We start from the raw sequence: 20,152 nt of genomic DNA, 5'->3' as shown, positions 1-20,152 counted from the left end.
TCTTTGATATAGAATATTTACTGAAAAATACCCCATAATATAGGAATTAAGAGGAAAAAAATACACTTTCTGAAGCATGTGGCTCAGGAGTTTTGTATTCTGTAATGGAAACTGTAAAAAGTAAAGTAGTATTAACAACACTCTTTGCCCTTTGTATAGCCTACGTTAACTGTCCAGAGAAAGAGATCCAAATTGCCCAAGGACTGGGCCAAACCATAGCTCCAGGCAGCTAATATTGCCTGTAAACCTCATTTTGTCATTTTTTTGGCAGTTAACAGGAGTCATCTAAGCACACGGCAGGAGGAGGGAGGGCCCTTGGCCTGAGTATTCTGCCAAAAGCTGCTAGAAACCTTCTGCCTCCCATGTCACCAATCTGCTCAGGTTTAGCACAGAACAGGCTTGAGAGGAGAGCTTGCCACAGCTCTTCTCCAAAATCAGCATCCTGGCATGAGAAGTTTTTTGGTCAGCACTGGCCTTTTGGCATAGGGTCCAGTGTTTGACAGAGCAGGGCCTGCTGCAAGCTTCTGTGGACAGATCCCTGTAAGCAAACTTAATACCTCTTGAAGCTGTGTGTAGGGCAGGCTAAAATTGCTGGGCTTTGCTGACTCTGCCTTTCTGGCTGGGTTATCTCTTCAATAAATGTTGTCTTTAACATTATCCCATTCTTCCTCCACTCACCTTGTTGACAACTGATATCAAGCCAAGGGTAAGAATGAGGCAGTGTACCTTAGAGGTTTGTGCTTGTCCCTCCTCATTTTCCTCGTCTTGAAACAGGAGAAGTTGGTGGCAGTGAGAGTTTATTTCAAAATATATGGTGCAATATGAGCCCAGGGCAAAACCGTTTCTCCGATCTCAAGGAAGGAGGACATCTCAAGTGATCCAAACCCTAAAGCTGTGCTAATTGTGCAAGCTATTATTCAAGAATAAGCACATGTCTGTCCTGGGAGTTTGGCAATTAGTCCACAACTCTGGTGCATCAGGGAGGGTCTGATATCCAAGTAATCCCTGCAGATTTACAGAAATTGCAATCTGAGAATCTGGTGCTACATGAATGAGACAAGTGACAGTAATAGAAGGATTCGTGCAAGTCAGTGTGTTGGATTGCTGCCTGACAGGCAGGGCAGCCTTGATATGGTCAAAATGGTATTCTGAGAAGCATCAATATACTCTTACTTCCCATAAGCAAACTTGATGTGCTTGTACCACGGGGGAATTTTACGGAACAAACCCGCAGAACATTGGATGGGATTTTGGGTTTAGGGGGAGGGTATTTTGGTGTTTTTATAATGGGACAAGGAGGAAGGGGAGTTGTTGAAAGAGGCCTGGTATCAGATGGGCCATGGAGGCTTAAACCTCTGTCGCCTTCACATAGAGATAGGCTTGGGTTGTATGTTGAGTTTTGTGGTTGGAAGTGTACAAATGTAGCTGGGAGGGCACATCATCCCTATTTCTGGAAATGTTTTTGCTGTGGGTGAATTTTCATTCTTCAGGAATAAAGGAGGAAAGGAGTTGGCTTTTATTTCACCTTGTGACTGGTGTGCTAGGCTGGGAAACAAGTATTTGGTTCCTAGCAATCACCGTGGATTTCCCATGAGGTCTTCTGGAAACTGCAAAACCCTTCTGCGACTGAGTTGGGATAGACAATGTGTAGCTACTTCATGTGGATATTTAGGGATTAATATATTCACGTTCGTCAAGCTGTTCAAGATCTTTGGATCAAAGAGGCTGTAAAGATGGGAAATACAATTGCTTGTTGTCAAGTGACATTGTGTACTAATACTTTAGGGCTTTGTTTTCAAGGCATCTCAAAGTGTGTTTCTTTTTTTTCTTTTGCAAACTGTAGCCTGGATTTCTTTTAAAACAGGTAAGATTTCTGAGAGCTCTTTAATTTCACAATTATTTGCCAGCTATCTGACCATCTAGGCAGATCCAACGCAAAGCTAAGACTGAGATTAAATCATCTGGTGTCCCATAAATTGGCCCTTCCATGGAAAGTATCACTGCAGGGCCCAAACGTTGGGATGGTTGCCAGATCCTGCAGCCATCCCCTGGCATGCTGCAGGCTACAGCAAAAGCCATTAGGATCACTTTTTCTAAGGGCTAAGAAAAGGACCGGGAGCAATACAGATGTTATTACATCTGCTGTAGGAGACAGGTGCAGTCTTGCTGAGCAGGTGGGATCCCAGTGCTTGGATTGCTTGTTGCCACAAAATTTTCTTTGCTTGTTCAACACAGTACAACGCCGGACTGTAATTTTATATATCAAAGCTGACTAGTTTTTCACCTGGTAAGTAGAAGTAATAGCAATGCCATAGCTGCTATTTACCTGTTTCAATAAGGGATTTCTAAAACCCTATATAAAAGGGATCTATAGCTTGTTTTTAAAATGAGAAAATCAAGTCACTGAGTGGAGAAGTGATTTCTCTAGGCAGCCAGCAAGCCAGCGACTGGACCCTGCTTCTGCAGATCTTATCTGAATGGCACCAAAACTATCTCAGCACAGCATATGGGTAAAACCTGCTGCTGAACGTGATTCCGTTTTTAATTTTAGCCTCGGTGTGGAAAGCCAGTGTTGACTGTGTTTCTGTGTTAATCCTTGCAGCTTTCAGCCGTGCCCCAGTGCCCATGGCTGTGGTCCGAAGGGAGCTGTCCTGCGAGAGTTACCCCATCGAGCTGCGCTGCCCGGGAACAGATGTTATCATGATCGAAAGTGCCAACTACGGCAGGACTGATGATAAAATCTGTGACTCTGATCCTGCTCAGATGGAGAATATCCGCTGTTATCTGCCAGATGCCTATAAGATTATGACTCAAAGGTATAGTATTTAATATTCTTTGTTTGCTGGCTGTCGGTTTTTTAATCCGGAGTGTACACACCAGTTTATGTGTGTGTTTGCATGAGAAAATGCAGGTTCTTAGTCTGGATATATGTGCGCAGAATTACAGCTATCATTGCTAAACTGTGGGTTTAACCGAGTTGGTTTAGCATCGTGCAATATAAATAACATTTCCTCTAAGTGCTGCTCATCAGTCATCTTGATTCTCACTGCGTCCCAATTTTCCCTCTGAAATACCTAAATATCAAGGCTCTTAGTGAATGTAGAAAGTGAAGTCTTTCTCAGAATGCATGTTCACTAGTTTTTGTGCTGTGTTCAAACAGAAGGTCAGTAATCTCCTTGAAACAATCAATATTTTGTGTTTAGAATAACATTTACAGTTTTCAAAACACAAAAAGGCGTCTGCATCCTTCCTTGTGTTGCCAGGCTCAGTTTTAGGGAGGATCTGAGTTTCCAGGCAAGCACTGGTATTCTCATTGATGAATTGCTAAATTTCTTTAGAATAAAGAATGCTGCTGCATTTGGAAATGGTAACTGAGATACAGTCAGACATGTAGACAGACTCCTGTCTGGCTTGTGGAGCCATGGCCTAACAGTTTATTCCACCTAGAGGTGTGTTCTTGGTTATGAAAAACCTTTTAAACGTTGCTGAATTTTTAAGGATATTTTTTGGCACCAGTGGTGTTGTGGGAAAGATTCCTAAGTCACAGCTCTTTACGTGTAATTGAATTCAGTAATACATTCCTAATACATGAATAATTATTTAGTGCATTTGACTGTTAATTAGTAATAGAGATTAGTATTTCAAGGTATTAATAATAGCATTGGCATAGGCAAAGCGTTGCTAATTGATGTCATGACAACAGTGTTTGGGTCCTAACAGTGACCTCATGGCTTAAAGCAGTGCAGGGTTTTAATGGAGTATCTTGCTGTTGTGTTTGCTGTGAGATGCTTTGCACTAAAATGGACTGGTGTGAGCAATGTGAGTTTCAGCTGTGTTTGATGTGCTAACTGCTGTTTTTAACTTCCCTTTAGAAGCTGCTCCATGTTGAGTATTTAGGTCTCAAAATGTTGAGAAGTCTTGTGAGAAATGTCCCCACTGCTGCGTGTGGCTCCTCTAAGACCATTCTTTAAGTTGGACCTCCTCGTGTTGCTGGTTGAAGTCGTCTTTATGGGGTTGTGCCAGCTGCATTTTTGAGAGAAGTGGGAAGGGTAACGACGTGCCATCAGCCAGTCCCTTGGATTTGGTGTGGTTTTAGTGGAATTACTGTAATGCTCCTGCTCAGGTTGTTAGTGGCTTCAAGCAGAAACCCTTAATCCTATGCATATTGGCAGAATAAAGCCATGTCATCCCCTTTGTGGCCTGTTACAAAGTATTTATATATATATGTAAGTATGTATGTATTAGTCTCTTCCAGGGAGCAGCTCCCCGACCTTGCAGAGCTCTGCAGCCTTCTGGTCAGTCCCTACATGTAGCAAGCCTGCAATAAACATTGGCCCTTGGGTCAGGGAGGGCGCATAATTGTCTTCTGTGCCACATGAAAACTTGTGGAGATTACTCACCTCCAGGTATCATCAGTGCAGGCCCAAATGGCTTAGCAGAGAATTAGGGAAGCTCATCTCTGGGGCAGAGTATCTCTGTTCTTCCATCTGGGCAGAGAGTAGTGCTGAAGAGGATGGGCACTGAAGGGGGGGAAAAGGTGTGCAGTCCTGTTACTGGGTACTATTGAGTTTCTCGAAAATAAATATAGCCTGATGTTAAAAGACAGGTAAAAAAGGGGAAAAGATTCTACTTGGCATTTTTTGTCAGTCTCGTTTCTTTTTTTAAGTCTCCATTAATTCAAAGAGTTGAAACAATTTAAAAATAAAGCCATTAAAATGAAATATGTTCTTAAGATGCAAACCAGTCTGTCAGCTCACAGCTCCAAGTACACGTTACAGCTGAGCCTCTGAAAAAAGTAGTTTAAAAGGAAAATTGTGACAGCCTAGTAGTTATGGCAGTTTCTCCTGAAATCCTCTACCTGCAAAATTAATAACTTAGCAGTGTTTGGGTGGGTTTGCAGATTAATGCAGGCTCTAACGCAGTGAGCTTGTCTTTGCTAGTGCTGCAGGGTGGGGGAGCAGCTACTGGGAACTGAAGATTGTCATGACAGTGAAACCTGCATGGTAGTTGAAGCTGTCTGTGTATGGATAGAAAAGTGGTATGCGTAGTGTGTGCTTATTATGCATTGATTAATTATTGCATTCATAAATACACAGTCCCCTTGTAGGCTCTACAGTAAGTTGTCTCACTGCTGTCAGATTTTAATCAGCAACACTGCACAGCCAACTCGGACGCGCTCTGGCATGGCTGTGGGGAGGGAGAGAGGGAAAGATGGGAAGGAAAGTGTCTGTGAGACAGAGGTGGTGGTAGTGGGTGAGCTGAGGCTGTGACTGAGCAGATTTATGGCAGGTATTAGTGACTGCTCCCCCAGCCCACCCCCACCGAAAAAAAACATGAAAAAAAAAACCCCAAACCCAACAGCCTGAGCTAACATGTTCCTTTCTTCTGTAAGCTTATATAAATTAATTTTTGCAGACTACTACATGAGGTTATTTTGAAAGGGAAAGGCATAAATCTTACTGTGTGTTTTTGGAGCCCCCTAAGCAGAGGAACACAAGGAGTTCTTGCTGCAAGTACTGCCCTGAAACTCTACAACCTTGGGAGTATTGCTTGAAGTAAAGGACATTTAAACAGCTTGTAGGGAGCTATTTTATAGGACATTAAATCTCTGAGGCCTATTTTAGGGTTTTTTGGTTTGTTGTTTTTTGGTTTTTTTTTTTAAAAATTTGCCAGCTCCTTCTTCAAACGTCTGAGCAGCTGTTGTCCGTAACAGCTCAGAAAGTGTGAGAACTGAAGAACTGAAGTTTTTCTGACGTGATTAGAAAAAAATGTACTTCATAGTGTATTTGCTTTGGAGAAGCATCTTTGCAAGGGCTGTAACAAATAATTAATTTCTAACGGTGCCCCTTGTAAATTGTGTGCACTGTACCACGGGAGACTTTGCTATGTCCTCCCTTGAGCGACTGTGCCACAAAATTAACATATCATCCACTCCAACAGCCAGGGTTCTCTGTGAACAATAGGGAAAAGCAGCCTCCTATTCCCGTAGGAGTTGCCTTTGTTTTTATAGTGTTAACACAGTTGAGTATATTGAAAGCACCCTAAAGAAAAAAGGGAAAAAAATAGCTTTTGGTGTGCTCTCTTGAATTTCCTGTTGGTGCTTCTCACCAGTTCTCATCCTGGTTTGAAAGCAAGGGGAGGAAGAAGAGGGGATCAGGTTTTTGCATGTATGTTCACAGAGCTTTATGCTGTCAATACCACCTTTGCATTTAGCTTTGAAGTTTGGAACATTCTTTTCCATAGACTTTAACCTCAAATATTAAAAAGCATGGGGGGAAGAGGGTAGTCCAGGTAGGAAGAGTAGGATGTACCTGACATGTAGGTACACATACACAGAGCGCTTTTCTTTTTACCCCCTAAAGGCAAGAGCAAAGTTTTCTTTTTGCTTTTTGGATCCTTTTCTACCCCAACCATCATCTGCTTCTCTTAATCTGGAGGAAGGAAAGGAGGAATGGAATAATGAGGCAAAATGACAAAATCAGCAGGCAGAGCAGAAGAGACGGGAGAAATGTTCACAGGTCTCAGCAGTTGTTCTCAAGATCAAAGCAAAATTCTTTCTGCCCTAGAAGAAGTGGAAGGCTCTCGCTGGGGAAGTCTCATCTCTCTCAGCAATGCAGAGGGCTCAGTTTGCAGAGAAGGCAAGGCAGTGTTTGCCTTTTGCCACAGCAGAACCATGCAGAGCTCTTGTATGCTGCTCTTATCGTTTCTGGCTTGGGGATGAGGGCTGCTAAAAGCTGCTCAGCTTTCTCCTCTCTTCTCCCCTGAAGGGAGGCACAGCTGGGAGGTACTAGATGTCCTGCTGGGTCTGCAGTAGCTTAGCTGAGCTGATTTCCTTTAGGTTTGAGTCTGATTTGCATGGCTTGTCCCTGTGGTTTCGGTGTTGACATCATTGATGGAGACTGCAGGTCAAGAATTAAAGGGGAAAAAAAAAAAGTGTAAGACTGCAGGAATGTAAGACTCTGGTCAGTTGCTCTCATATTTCCCTTTAGTTTTATCGGAGGGCCTAATCTTTTTATGTGAAAAGGGGCACTCACAATTGTCTTGGTAGTTGGAGGGATGGTAGCAGGCACTTAGCACAGCATAGGGGAGAATAAATAAATTGAATGAAGCAGCTTGCATTACACTGCAAAGATTTTTCATCTCCTGAAGGGCCATGTTTTGCTAATGTTTTTGGTTGATGACCTGAAAAATGCAGGAGTCTGAAATGAGTGCCATTATTATTGTAATAATATTGCATCTCATGGCGTGCTGTTATTGATGTTATCATCTCCTGCAATTTTCAAGACACTTCTCAAATGTCAGTGATCTGCACTTGCATTGGGAAATAAAGAGGCAGGATTACCTGTATTTTACAAATAGGATCGTTCACGTTGGGCATTCATAAAATGGCCACTGGATTTGAACAAACTAGTTTTGGGATGTTCTTGTAGAGTCTTTTATATTGAGTAGCTTGTTGCAGTGCACGTGGGAAGGTGCAGAGGACAAGGAGAGCTGCAGACCTGGAGGCTCTGTACTGACAAGGCCATCAGCAGGACCGAAGGGGATGGCTTCAGCTGAACTGCAGCACAGTTGTCAGGCTCCACAAAATTAATGGCATATTTCTTAGAAAACAGCCCCCTGCTTAGATGCTGTCATCATCTCTGACTCAGATACTGAATGCCCTATTTGGTAGGAACCCCCCACCACCCTCCTCTGCATCCTGAGCACATTTTGCTCAGACTGCCAAGATACTACTCATTTTTCTAAATTTGTTACCACACAGATGGCATGAGAAGTACATTTCTGAAGGACTGAGATGCTGCAGTGGGAAGCTAGGCTTTCTGGGAAGCCTAAGTCTGGCGCTTTGAGATCTCCACGTGAAAAGCATCAATATGGAAAAATACTAATGTTTCAGTTAAACAGTTTTTGTAACTAGTAGAAATCAATGGGGAACACTGAAACTCACGCTCCCTAAATTCTGATTTTAAAGGTTAGAAAACAAGCCTTGCCACTTGGTTAAACCATCTATTTTTTCACCATGTGGAAAGATTTTAAAACGTAGGGAATTCTTTTAATCTCGCCTGAACCTTGACCCTGGGACAAGGGCACATACGCTATATTGCTAAGACAGGGGAAAAAATCAAAAATAACCAAACAGTGAGAGTAAGTTCTAGTGGGGTTTTGTGCACTGGGCTGTTGAATCACTCTAAAATAGGTTGCTACTTCCCAGTCTACACAGTCTTAATTTATCCTACCTCTTCCTTTCCTGAAAATGATGTTGGAGTAAATTCTTAAAGTGACAACCCCTTGGAATTGCCCTGGTACCCTAGGAAATCAGGATTTGCAGGCTCAGACATCTCAGATGATTGCAGCTGCCATGGTAACAGATGAGGAGGAGGCAGTAGCTTCTGAAGGTAATTAGGTTCCAAACTGTGGAAGGCTCTGTAGATCAAAAATAGTGCTTTACGCCTCCCTGGGTACCGATTGGTAGCTGTGTTCAGCTGTAAAACACCCCACTTAAAAGAAATAAATAAATAGAGGGTTGTGTTGTGCTGTGGCTGTTGGGTTTTGGTTGCTGGTAGCATGTGACTCCAATGCATTGCCATTTGGGAAAATCCAGACTTGAGCCAAGAAAACAACATGCGACCAGCAGCCCCTGTGGCCAGAGGGAAAGGCCTCCTTGATGTGGGCAGGCTGGAGGAATTACTCCTCACTGTTCTCTACGTTTTAGTTTTTTGTTTTGTTTCTTTCCAGTTTCCCCCCAGCCCTGGCCTTGAATGACAAAGAGAAAACACAGGATAATCTCTTGGGTAAACCATCTCTTGAAGTGGCCTCAGAATCTCTGAACGCATGATGAGCTGAAAACCATGCAGGAAAAGTCCAGGTTTATTACTGCATCCATTACTTTACTAGTGTGAAAGGCCACATCCAGCCTGTCAGAGGGAAGGAACTGGCCAGCCCTTGGCAGCCTTTCACCTGTAGCTTTTGCCTGTGGGAGAAGACCTGTGTGAAAGATACTCCTGTCATCTCTTTCTTCTGAGTGTTTGAGACTTGTTGAGAGCAGCAGCTCAGTTGTTAAGGTGGGAGGAAAGGTTGGGCAACGATGGATGTGTTGCTGGCAGCGGAGTCCTGGAACCACAAGAAGGGTGCTTAGGAAAGATGCAGCTTTAGGCTCTTGGGTGTTGTTCCCTGCTTTTGCTGAAACAGGTTTTGTACCATGCAAGCATCATCTGAAGTGCCCAAAGAGCAAAATTTAAAGCCAGGCATCTGCATGCTTCCCGTGGCACCTGCTGTCCATTACCTAAATAGCTGAAGTGATAAACAGCAAAGATGCTTTTGCTCAGTCTTCCTGCATCTTCTGTCCGCTTGAATGTGGCAGTCATATGAAGCTGTCTCAGGAGTTGGCCTTCAGTTGCTTGGTTTTCTTGTCACAAGGCTTAAATCTGTGCAACGAACAAACAACAACAACAAAAAGCAAAAATTTCTTTTGATTAGAAAGATGTGCGCACACTCCTTTTCTGCTTGGTATTCTGGTTAGGAATAAGGTCTGAAGGGCTGTGAGGTGAGATGGCTTTGAAGTAATGCATCCATATCACTTTCTTTTGCTTCTTTCTTCATGTACAAAAGAGCTCAGTTAGTCTGTGCCTGAGGTCGAAATTTGGTTTATACACAGGGAATTGTCTGTTCTCTAGGACATTTCAAAGCTTTCATTCAGCGTGTTTTTGACTGCATCGTTTGTGGGATCTTTGGAGCTTGAACTCCATATTCCATTCCAAGACGTGTAAAACCAGCACTGGCTCATACCACACCCTCTGTGTGTGTGCCTGGGATTTCTGTGCCTCTCTGCAGGGCTGGAAGTGCTCCCTGCAGACCTCCCGCACCTTTGCACGCTTGCAATTTGGCATCGTGGCTTTGCATTTTGTGTGATCACTCTGCTGATACCAAATGCAAACAGGCAAAAGATATCTATTGGACACAAAACATTTGCTTGCCAGCATCGAAAATAAATGGACTGATGCAGGCAATGTTCCTGGATGATCGGTTCAATGTGGTCCTAAATTTAAGAGTGCATTTTTTTAGAGGGATAAACCGAAGATTATTTCAACCTCTTTGGGAAAAAGAGGGAAGGAATGACAGTTACTGGAAGTAGTGACTCAAGAACAGGTTTTGCTGCCCATTGTAATTCAGGAGAAGGATTTTATGTATCAGTAAGTGGAGTGCATAAGAAATGCCAGGCCACATTTGTGATGTAAAGAAAGGGCAGGATATGGAATTTGATTAGAGCCATCTTCTATGCATTATGTATAAGATAATACATTGTTGTCAGTTATATTGAGTAGAAGCCTTAATTCAGCTTGAGTCCTGCTGACATCGTAAACTGGGAGACACGGAGTGGTTTATGGGCAGTAGTGGAGTCTCCAGACTGAATTATGGCCTCAGAATTCAGTCTGTTACCGAGAGCTGCAGTTGGTAGCAGGCAGTATATTACATGCTTTTACCCAGAGTAGGGCTGGTGACAAGGAAGGGAAAAACTTTATCACAGAGACACTGTGAGAAATGGAAGACTGAGTTATGGGCAAGACAACAACAGAGAACTATAAAACTAATGCAGGAGAAGAAGGGAGGATTTCGAGCTGGCCAGAAGGAAAGATGCCAGAATGGGAATAGAGTTTCCCCACATAGTCACTGGTTTGCCCCCGTGCCCTGTCTCAGGGCAGGATGTGACATCCCACAGTGGGCAGGGACTATCTCTGCCACTCCCACGCCTTTTCTTGTTCTTGATCCCTCATATTTAGAGATGGCCTTGCACCCCAGTGCTCAAGATTTTTAATATCCTTTCTAGATTTTCAGCCATAATTGTAACTGTATATTTCTGCTGTCTGTATAAATGGTCAAATCCTTTCTGAACCTCATTGAGTCCCTGGTCATGGTGACTTCTAGGAGCTCTAAGTCCAGCAGGATAATAGCTTACTGTGGCAAAAATTAATGTTAGGTCTTAATTTCATTGCTATCCTTCCTCACTGTGGAGACAGAGGCATCCAAGCTACCTTTGCCATTTCTGTTCCTTAGCTTGTATTCATTTATTATATGGCTTATAACCTTTCTGCTCTCCAAGGGAGAACGTGATGATCTTTCAAATATTTCTTTTTATGGGAGTTGGTATGGATTTTTCTTACGAGTGTGTGAAGGTTCTTGTTGTTCTCCCTGAATACCCTTCATTTTTAAGAAAACCCAAAAGGACAGAAGAGGGAGAAAAAAAAATGTGATAAATTTGAGAGTTTGAGGTCATTTCTCTCTGTAAAGCCCGCTTCCTCTCTTCCTTTTCCCAAGTGGCTTTGAATTACACAGAATGTCCCTTTTGACTCAAGAGTATTACACCCACACAAATACAATTGTGTCCTTCCTCAAAAGGCCTGCTCTGCTTGTGATAAGTTATTAGTTCTCTTGGTTGCTTGGAACAGATTGTTCCACTTAAATGATTACAGTGGTGCCAGCTAGTACCGATGGGAAGGAAAGTCTGGTCCTTGATACTAGCACATGTGTGGAGTAAAATATCAATGTCCATTAGGCTGGAAGGAGGAAGGTTAGTTCTGGAAAAAGTATACTACTTGTTACAGGTGTCCAGGATCTTACACGTAGTGGAGTGCTATAACCTTGTCACGAGATGTTGGTGGACTGGATGTGTGCTCAAGTTGGTATCTCAAGTCATTTTCCCATGGAAAATTTCACATACAAATGCGGACGAGTCACTGTCATCATTGATATTTCAGGGAGCAAAGAAGACATCCTCAAAAAAGCCCAAGCCTGCCAGTGTCAGAGGTGTATCTCGACATGCTTTTTGAGGTTGCTGACAGCTGATGACAGGCATCTAATAATCAAGACACCTTAAAAAAACCCCAGACCCCTTAATGATACGTACGCACAAAGAATGTAGGTCACCTTCAATGCAGTGGATTAGTTGGAGCTCTGGAAAATCAATTTTGTTTGATTAGCTGCACTTGTAGCTAGATGGAAAGAGTTAAAGCCAGGCACCAAACAATGCAGGGCAATGCCTGTCATGGTGGGCTGCAATCCAGAGAACACTTTGGTGCCTGTGTAGCCATGCATGTGATGAGAGCTGTCTGAAGTCATCTTGGAGGTAGAAGCCTTCCAGGAAATCTCTGCAGAGAGAGAGGGAGAGGTCTCTCATAATTTTTGGGGCCTGGTGGTAAAAACACCCAGTGGTTCACCTCACCAAATGACTGGAAGTCAAAGGGACCTAAGGACAACTCACCCCCACCAATTTTGCTGCAAACCACATGGGTTGGTGAGCCAAGCCTCGTAATCACTACTTCCCCCCTGTCTGTCGTTTTGGGGAGGGGGAAGTCTTCTATGCTCAGAGGTGGCTGAAGGGAAACTGAAGTTGTAAACACATGACAATTATTTAAAACCCAAAAGTACTCTATAAAATAAAGGGAGAGAAAGAGGATGGGGGTTTTGTTGTACAGTGCTTAAAAGGCACTTTGTTGCATCAGCTAACCGATTCAATGCCAGCTGACACAGTGTGCTCCAAAGATGTTTTTTATCAGGAAACTTTGGTTTGGAGTAGAAACCTCCTAAAGTATCCTTCAGAATGACCCATGTATTTGTGCTAGTACTGACAATAGATGAAATAAATTCCTTTATTCCTTTCACCATAGCTTAAATTTAAAAGGTTTGAAAACACTTAAAAGCACCCATTACAGCCTGATCCCCACTGAACTGGCATGAGTCTTGAGGTCTCAATGTCCAGAAATTTCTCTTCAAAATGGAAGTTCATTCTTAAATGGCTCTAGTGCCTTTTAATATTTTGCTTGTGATCTAATTTGGATCTTAAGTATACCAATTTGGAAACAGCCCGCCTGACATCAAACTATGAGTTTTTAAACTCGTATGGTTTAATAAGATTAACTTGCTGCAGTTCTGATACAGTCTTCAGTGAAAGCTTATTCAAATTAGGAATCAGTCAGAGGGGAAGTAGCCTCGAGCATGAAGTAGGAGTGAGGTGGTGCCAAAAATCAGGGCTCCGAGAGGCTTTGTTGTCTCAGCCTTTGCTGAGAGCAGAAACTTTTACTGCCAAATTAATGCACCAAGAGGAGAGGGGGAAAAAAAATAATTAAGATATTAAAAGCCAACAGTCAGCTGTCATCCTTGGAGGTGTACACAAATATGCACCCATAGACATGGATGCATAGTTCAGTTTTTTAATTATTTTTGGTACTCCAGAATGTGTATTAAAATATGTGGGAACTACGTGCACATCTGTTTGAATTATGGAGAATAACTCACAAAGTACAGCAGGGCCACTAGAATGAATGCATAAATAACTGAGTTTGAAGAGCATACCTGCCAAATCTGTGTTTTGGGGCTCTTCTGCATGAAATAATTAATTCGTGTATTTTAAGCATGTTAGTTTCTTCCAGTGTTTCCTTGCATTTCAGCAGCAGAGTATATACACCATGAATTTAATTTCCTCATCGTTGATATGGGAAATCCTGATTGTGTAACCTCTTTTAACCCAGGGTTACATATTAATCCCCTTCCTCCCAGAGGGACGCTCTCAAGTTTGGCAAATACTGTGCGATTTCCAAATATGCGCCATATTGATAACATGTACATGGAATTGGGGCCCTTCTGGTTCTGATTTGAATTCTAAGCATGTTTAGCATTTTTTCTTCTTCCATGAGGAGGAAAACTCTCAGCAGAGTTTCCATGCATGATTTCATTCCACTGTTTCAGCAGGAATAATGCAGCTGTGAAAGCAAAATGTGAAATCAAGAGCATATCGCTTTTTGAATATCACAAATTTTATTAGGGGCCTTACAGGAAGGAGGAAATCTATAGGACAGATTGGTCACAGTCCAGTGTTCCTCAGCAGGAAGAGAAACAAAGCTGCAGTGCCTGTGGTGCTAATTTAAAGTTGTGTTTAGCATTGGCTACAGGAATGGCTGAAGAGCTTAGCTGTGACCATGAGGCTCTGAAGTAAACACTGGGTAATTCTGAAATTCCTGTGCTGCGAGAGGAGCCATCATCAATTGTTGGTGGTCCATGGGACGGCTTAGCTAGAACAAAATTCTACAAAAATGTACTGACCACACAGGAGAATAAAAAAAAAAAAAAAATGGGACACTGAGATTTGCAGGGGTCTGTCTTTTGTAAGGGTGATGAAAATGTGCCTGTCCTGTCTTCTGTGGCATTTAAAAATACACTGAAAATAAAGGTGGTGGCCTGCTGGAGTTGGTTGCCATACGGCATAGCTTGGTTGTCTCTGTCCGGGTAAAGCTATTGCAGTAATGGGTAACTTGCAAAAGGGAGAAGTTGCCGGAACATTTTCTTTCTGGAAAAGTGTACAAAATCTAGTTTGGTTACATGAAGCATTGCTTCCTTCCCTCTCCCAGATGGCTATTGGCAAAATAGACAGGATACAGTATGATGTTTTAAGTATATGCATTTCTTTAATGTGCAACACTTGGCATGTTTGTATATAGATCTAGAGTGACTGCATATATGTAGAGGGGGATGTACATATGAGAAAGTACAGCAACATGTGCACAGAAAAATAGCAAATGACAGCCTTTTTTAAGGAGAAAACAGCACAGTTCTTGCCTTGCACTTGCACAAAGAACAGAACTGATTTAACATCAAGAAGGAAGCAGAAGCGACAGACAGTGTCTTCAGAACTGATACAGTAGCAGCATCCACAAGACCCCAAAGGTATTGCAGAAGATTAGCAAATCTAAATTGTATTATGATGCAGATGTTGGTCATTTGGGTTTCCTCAAAACTGCCGAGAAAGCAAGAAAGCTGTGCTGCCCTGGGTATCTGTAAAGCCCATACTTCTATACCACATATAATGCTGAAAGATTGCGGTCTTAATATCCCACACAGGTTTCAAGGCTTTCAACTTGGCACCTCCAAACTTTTATGACGGCTAATCAATGAACTCACACTGTGACTGTATATCCCACTTTTGCCCACTTGTCTGTAAGACCACAGTAGGCAAATGGAGTCCGAGGGTGCTGGCTTTGCAATGTGCCCAAGAATTTAGCTTTTGACTTCCAACTGCTTAAAATTTTCCTTTTTACCCAAGCTTGTTATTTGATTATCATCTTCTTATCATCTCATTATTAGGCATCAGAGATAGCTGCAGCTCTTGCTTTAATACTTGCATTTTCTCCTGGCTTTACATTCTGCTGGACTTTTTCTTTCTTCCTAGGCACTCCTCAGCATCCTTTTGCTCCCAGGGGATCACTGGGTTTTCTCTGTGAAAACTGTGCTGTTGTTGCTTATTTCTAAGTAATCCTTACGTCCTTTTTTTTTTTTTTTTTTCTTTTTTAAAGTGGTTGCAGGGAATCTTACTAGGCTGTGTGGAGGTGTAGGTCCTGTACTGCCCTAGAGTGAAGTTGGAATGCCCAGACTTGGAAGTGCTGTGTTCCAAATAGCCTGTGTGTGGCTCCACCAGCAAGTGTCTCCCATAGGGGTAGCACCCCCAGGGAGGGCAGTTCCTATTTGCAGTGTCTTCCTACTGCCAGCATTATGTGGGGAAGCAGGTGGGTAGGTAACAAGCTCTTTGCTTGTCCTCTTTCGGCCCTGAAGGGGCAATCTGTATTTTGCTGGGGAGCATCATGTAGCTGGGATTTCTTTGACGTCGCACTGTCGGCCAGTATGGAATTAAGTTTATATTTTACAGTGCTTTTGTTCTGTGGCTGTGTCCAGCCCCTTCAGTCTTCCCAGCTCTTGATTAGTTGAGTGCCCTGACTTTTGCTGGTCTGTGCGTGTGGCTCTGCCAGCACTACCAGATCAATCCGTGTTTGTATTCCTGGCCAGAGGAATACAGAGCTGTGCTCTGAGATGGCAACAACCCTGAGTGTGGGGACTTCTGCTGCCGTTTCAGCTCAGCTTTGGGTAAGTGATCATGCTTTGCTGAGGCTCTGAGTAACCTGAGATGGTGTGCAAGGCAACGTGAGCAGCAGAGCAGGGTGAAAAGTACAGGACTGCAGGCACAGGAAGCAACCCCGGATTTGTTTGAATCCTGAGTGTGATCAATGATGTTTCTAACAGTGTTTTGGAGCACGAAGAACCTGATTCTGGAAGTTCTATTCTGGTAATGCAAAGCACTGTTGAGATTTAGTAGCTCAGTTCAGCTGAGAACATTTCCTGAATCATCTTTGCAAGCAAATGTTCGCAGGATCCGGGCTATCGCTTTTACAAGTCCCCTGCTGCAGCTTTCAGGAAGGCCTCAGAAAGGGCAGAGAAGGAAGAGGAATATGCTGGGCTCGTAGGCAGGGTGAGGAGCATTTTATAGTGAAACCTTAATTCGAGGAATTGGCTTTCTCTGTCATGTAGTAAATTCATTAGTCATGTAGAGGGAGGAAGTTGATTTACTGCTATTAACTATATTGAATTGACAAAAGTAGCTTCTTGAAATTTAGTAGCCAAAATTAAGGCCTCTCAGGCATTAACAGATTAGACTGCTTAAAACAATTTAATTATTTATCCTGTGCAAATGGGATAGGATATTTCTAGAGTGATGGCTGCACTGCTTTAGACATACTTTAGTGTACTTGTGATTAAAGGTCTGTTTGTAAATCCTGCTAATTGACTATTGGCACAGAGTGGTGAAGGAAAGGAAGGACCTTGACTGAGACTTAATAATTTTTAATTTGAGGCATTTAATGGGGGCGAAAAAAAAGAGGAAAAAAATAACAGTCTGGTTTGAGCTAATGCTCTCTTCTTTTGTTTTCTTCTGCTTTCCATGAACTTTGTCAGCATCTGTTCCTACAGGAGTTAAAGGAGCAAAAAGGGAGGCTATTAATAGCACAGTATGTCTGTGTTAAACGCAGTCTTATGCATATATGCTGCTATTTTTATTGCTATAGTATGCAGATCAGGTGAGGTCCATCATGATAGCATCTGCATAGACATCATCCCCCACCTGGAGACCTTAAAATATCAGTGTGCTCTTTTATTTTTTGTGAGTGATCATGGCATGCAGTCTTATCCATCTCCAAAGGAAATGACTGTGCTGTAAGTGGCTCGTCCTTAAGTACTATCCTACCCAGAACGAGAAGGAAATAATTAAGATGACATGAATTATGTAGAACAGACTTGAATAAAGAGTGACAGAAGGGCTGGCTTTGACAGCTGGATGTTAAATGAAATTTGTTTCTGTTGTTGTAGATGCATAGCCTGGTTTTAAATGTATAATTTATTTAGATTTATTTAAGGGGTAGAGTAAAGAAACAAGAAATCCCTGATGCGGAGAATTGAAATAATGAGTTGTTATACAAACATAAATAGTCATTACAAAATATTTTATTGGTCTATTTTTTGCTGTATTTATAAGGGGATTTTAAGCCTCCTTGAGTCTGCATTTTACGTGCATGCAAATACGTGCTACATTTTACCCAGCAATCCTTACTGCGTGCTTAATTGAGTTGATAGCAAAAAGACATGAATGCTCCTGACTGCTTCAGCTTGGCTCTAGGGAGAGAATGAATTTTTCATCCTTTCCAAAAGAGAATTTATCCTGAAAGGTTGTTTCTCAGACTGTGTTTTATTACTCATACCTCTAAGAAGGCTGAAGCTGTAGGTGTGTGTGGGAAGGCTTTCTATCTAATTCTCTTGCACCGGCAGACTCGCCTCTAAGCTGCAGGAGCTTTATCTGTGAAGTTGGAACATCTACAAAGAAGTACTTAATTGTGTTATAATTGAGGAGGGGTGTGTGTGTCTGGATATAAAAGTAGGGGAGAAGGGCTGTTCCCCGCCCAGAAAAGCTTTCAGATGGTTGGCTGGGGTAGAACTGATCCTCTGGTTAGGGCTGTATAATGCTTTATTAATGTGTCCAGCAACACTGCTGACCAAGGATTTATAGAGGGCTGGGAGGAATTATTTCTTCTGGATTTCTTAGACCAGGTCACAGGAACTCATTTGCTGTTTGATTGTGACTTTTCTACTTATGCTATATGCAAATATATGCTCTTACTATAAATTTAAATTTTTATCAAGATTCTTTTTTTTGAAAACTCAGTGTTCAGCAGGCTATATTTATTTTATGGAGATTAAACTGAAGGAGTGCTTAGGACTCAGTAGTCCTGAAGCAGGCAATTATAGTAAAACTTGCCTTCAGAGGAAATTCTTGCCTCCTCTCCTCTGGTTGTTGCTGTCTTGTTTCACCATATATAAAATTATACATGTTTATCTGTTTCTCTCTCTCTCTCTCTTTTCTTTGGTATCCTGATATTGTCTTAGAGCTTTTGGGCACCCTTGGGAAAAGTAGCAGGGGTTTCTTTTCTCCTAACCGGCAGCCTTGAAAGCTCTGTGCATTTGCCTTTCTCAGTATGAACACCACCTGGGGTTTTTAAGGTTTATATATCTGCTAAGCGTAGAAAGAGATCTTTCTGCCTGTCCATGGCATTTGCTTTTCCTGTAGGTTGTTTGGAATCAATTGATGTCACTGATCTTTCTGCTTCGGCTGCTTCTGTTTGTTGCAGATGTATTTGATGCCTTTGATTGCTGCTGACAGCAGGATTCTCTGATAATTTGTCACTCTGGATGATTGCCTAATTGCCTCTGTGACACCCCCAGTAATATGGTCAGGAATTTGTCACTTTGGTCTTGAAAATCATACTATGTACGGTTTGCTCACAGGTGTTTTGTGGTGCTTACAGAGAACTCAAAACTGAGCCTCTTTCTTTTCTATTTTTTCTGTAGACTCACAAAATTGCCTCTGAAGTTGCTCTTGCATGGTGAAGTGGAGCTAGTTTGAAGTTTGGGAAGCACACAGGCAGCGGTTCTGAGGGATGGTGGCATGGCCAAAAGCTCTGATTCCTTCTCTCATGCAAACATGCCATTTGCAGATTCAACAGAGGAGGAAGGGCAGCTTTCCACACCCTCTGCTCCTCATCCGAGTTCCACCCAGAAACATGCAGTGTGTGGGTCATTGAATAATTCTCATTCTTTGTTGCCCTGAAATGAACACTAGAGTCCTATTCAGGTCAAGAATTAAGTTGCAGTAAGGGTAATTCTTTGTTTTGTACTTGTATACCTCAGTTGCCTGCACTGGGTGACAGAGCAAATGAGAATTTCAGCAGGGCAGCAGGTGCAGAGTTGTATGGTCAAAGCCTCTGGCATTTCTTATGTTCCTACAATTTTTTTCTTGTGTGCTTTCTCAGAAACAACCTGAAGAAAACAGATTTTCTCTCAGTTGAGGTGTGCAGTGGATTTTGTTTTCTGAAACAAGAATCAATGCCATTCAAAAAGTCATTCCTGTGATTAAAAAGTTGATTACCTCTTTGTGTGTGTGGATCTATACCTTGCTTTAGAGGATTGATTGATGTACGAGTACTCCCTGAGAATTCTTTAATCATTGTTTTCCTGATTATGTTATTCTTTGATGAAAACTATTCTTTCAGCTTGTCAGGAGATAAATGCCACCTTGAGATCACAGCCCTGTGGGCAATTCCCACAGGGCTCAAGGGAAGACTGGGTTTCTAGTAATGAAATGCAGAGACTGTTGGCAGATATTTTGTCCCCCAGTGCCCTTTTTCCACAAGTCAACATGGATCCTTCCCATGCCAGGGGTGATGACTTAGTACAAAGTGGGGCATCAGTGGCATTGACAGCTGCTCATGGGCAGCACAGTTCAAGGAGAACCTCTCCCTTGCATTGGAGACCCTTGGCTGAGCCCAGTGGCTTCATCAAGGCAGCAGGAGAGTTAGGGCATTCTCATGGAAGGAGGGTTGCTGACACCGAGCTGGAGAGGAATGCTGGGTGTGACGGGAATCTGCTGCATTGTGTGTGAAGTTGGTAGCTTGTCCCTTTTCTCTGTCATTGCAAAGCACAATGTCTTTGCCCTTATGGGATGGCAGGTCTCTTTGCCCTTATGGGATGGCAGGTATTGAGTAAAGTAAGGACAGAGCAATCCCTCCTCTGCAAGCCATTTTAATGTGTGCTTTGGATCAATAGAAAGAATGAAATGCTTGTCAGTGCAGAAATTCTGGGAAGGCTGTGTTGGGAGGATTGACACCATAGATACTAGAGGAATAAATTTGTCTCTTGGCTCTCCAGAAGCCAAAAAACACTGCGATTCAACGAACATAATAATAAAAAAAAAGTAATAGCAGGTTCCATTCAGATTACTGAAGATGCCTTT

General features: G+C 42.5%; 1 protein-coding gene across 3 annotated transcripts in view; it reads left to right on the top strand.

The window, feature by feature from the left end:
* Nucleotides 1-20,152, top strand: part of ADGRL3 (adhesion G protein-coupled receptor L3) — a 479,174-nt gene that overhangs the window by 224,415 nt on the left and 234,607 nt on the right. For all 3 annotated transcript variants that reach the window (XM_058420608.1, XM_058420609.1, XM_058420610.1), the window contains 2 exons: nucleotides 1,844-1,864; nucleotides 2,603-2,816. In XM_058420608.1, the coding sequence (XP_058276591.1) occupies nucleotides 1,844-1,864; nucleotides 2,603-2,816 (235 nt within the window). The remainder of the gene's footprint in view (nucleotides 1-1,843; nucleotides 1,865-2,602; nucleotides 2,817-20,152) is intronic.

The sequence above is a fragment of the Hirundo rustica genome, chromosome 5, assembly GCF_015227805.2.
Source record: "Hirundo rustica isolate bHirRus1 chromosome 5, bHirRus1.pri.v3, whole genome shotgun sequence".
Lineage (NCBI taxonomy): Eukaryota > Metazoa > Chordata > Aves > Passeriformes > Hirundinidae > Hirundo > Hirundo rustica.
The sequence above is the reverse complement of the archived record's forward strand: the minus strand, read 5'-3'. Positions and strand labels throughout refer to the sequence as shown.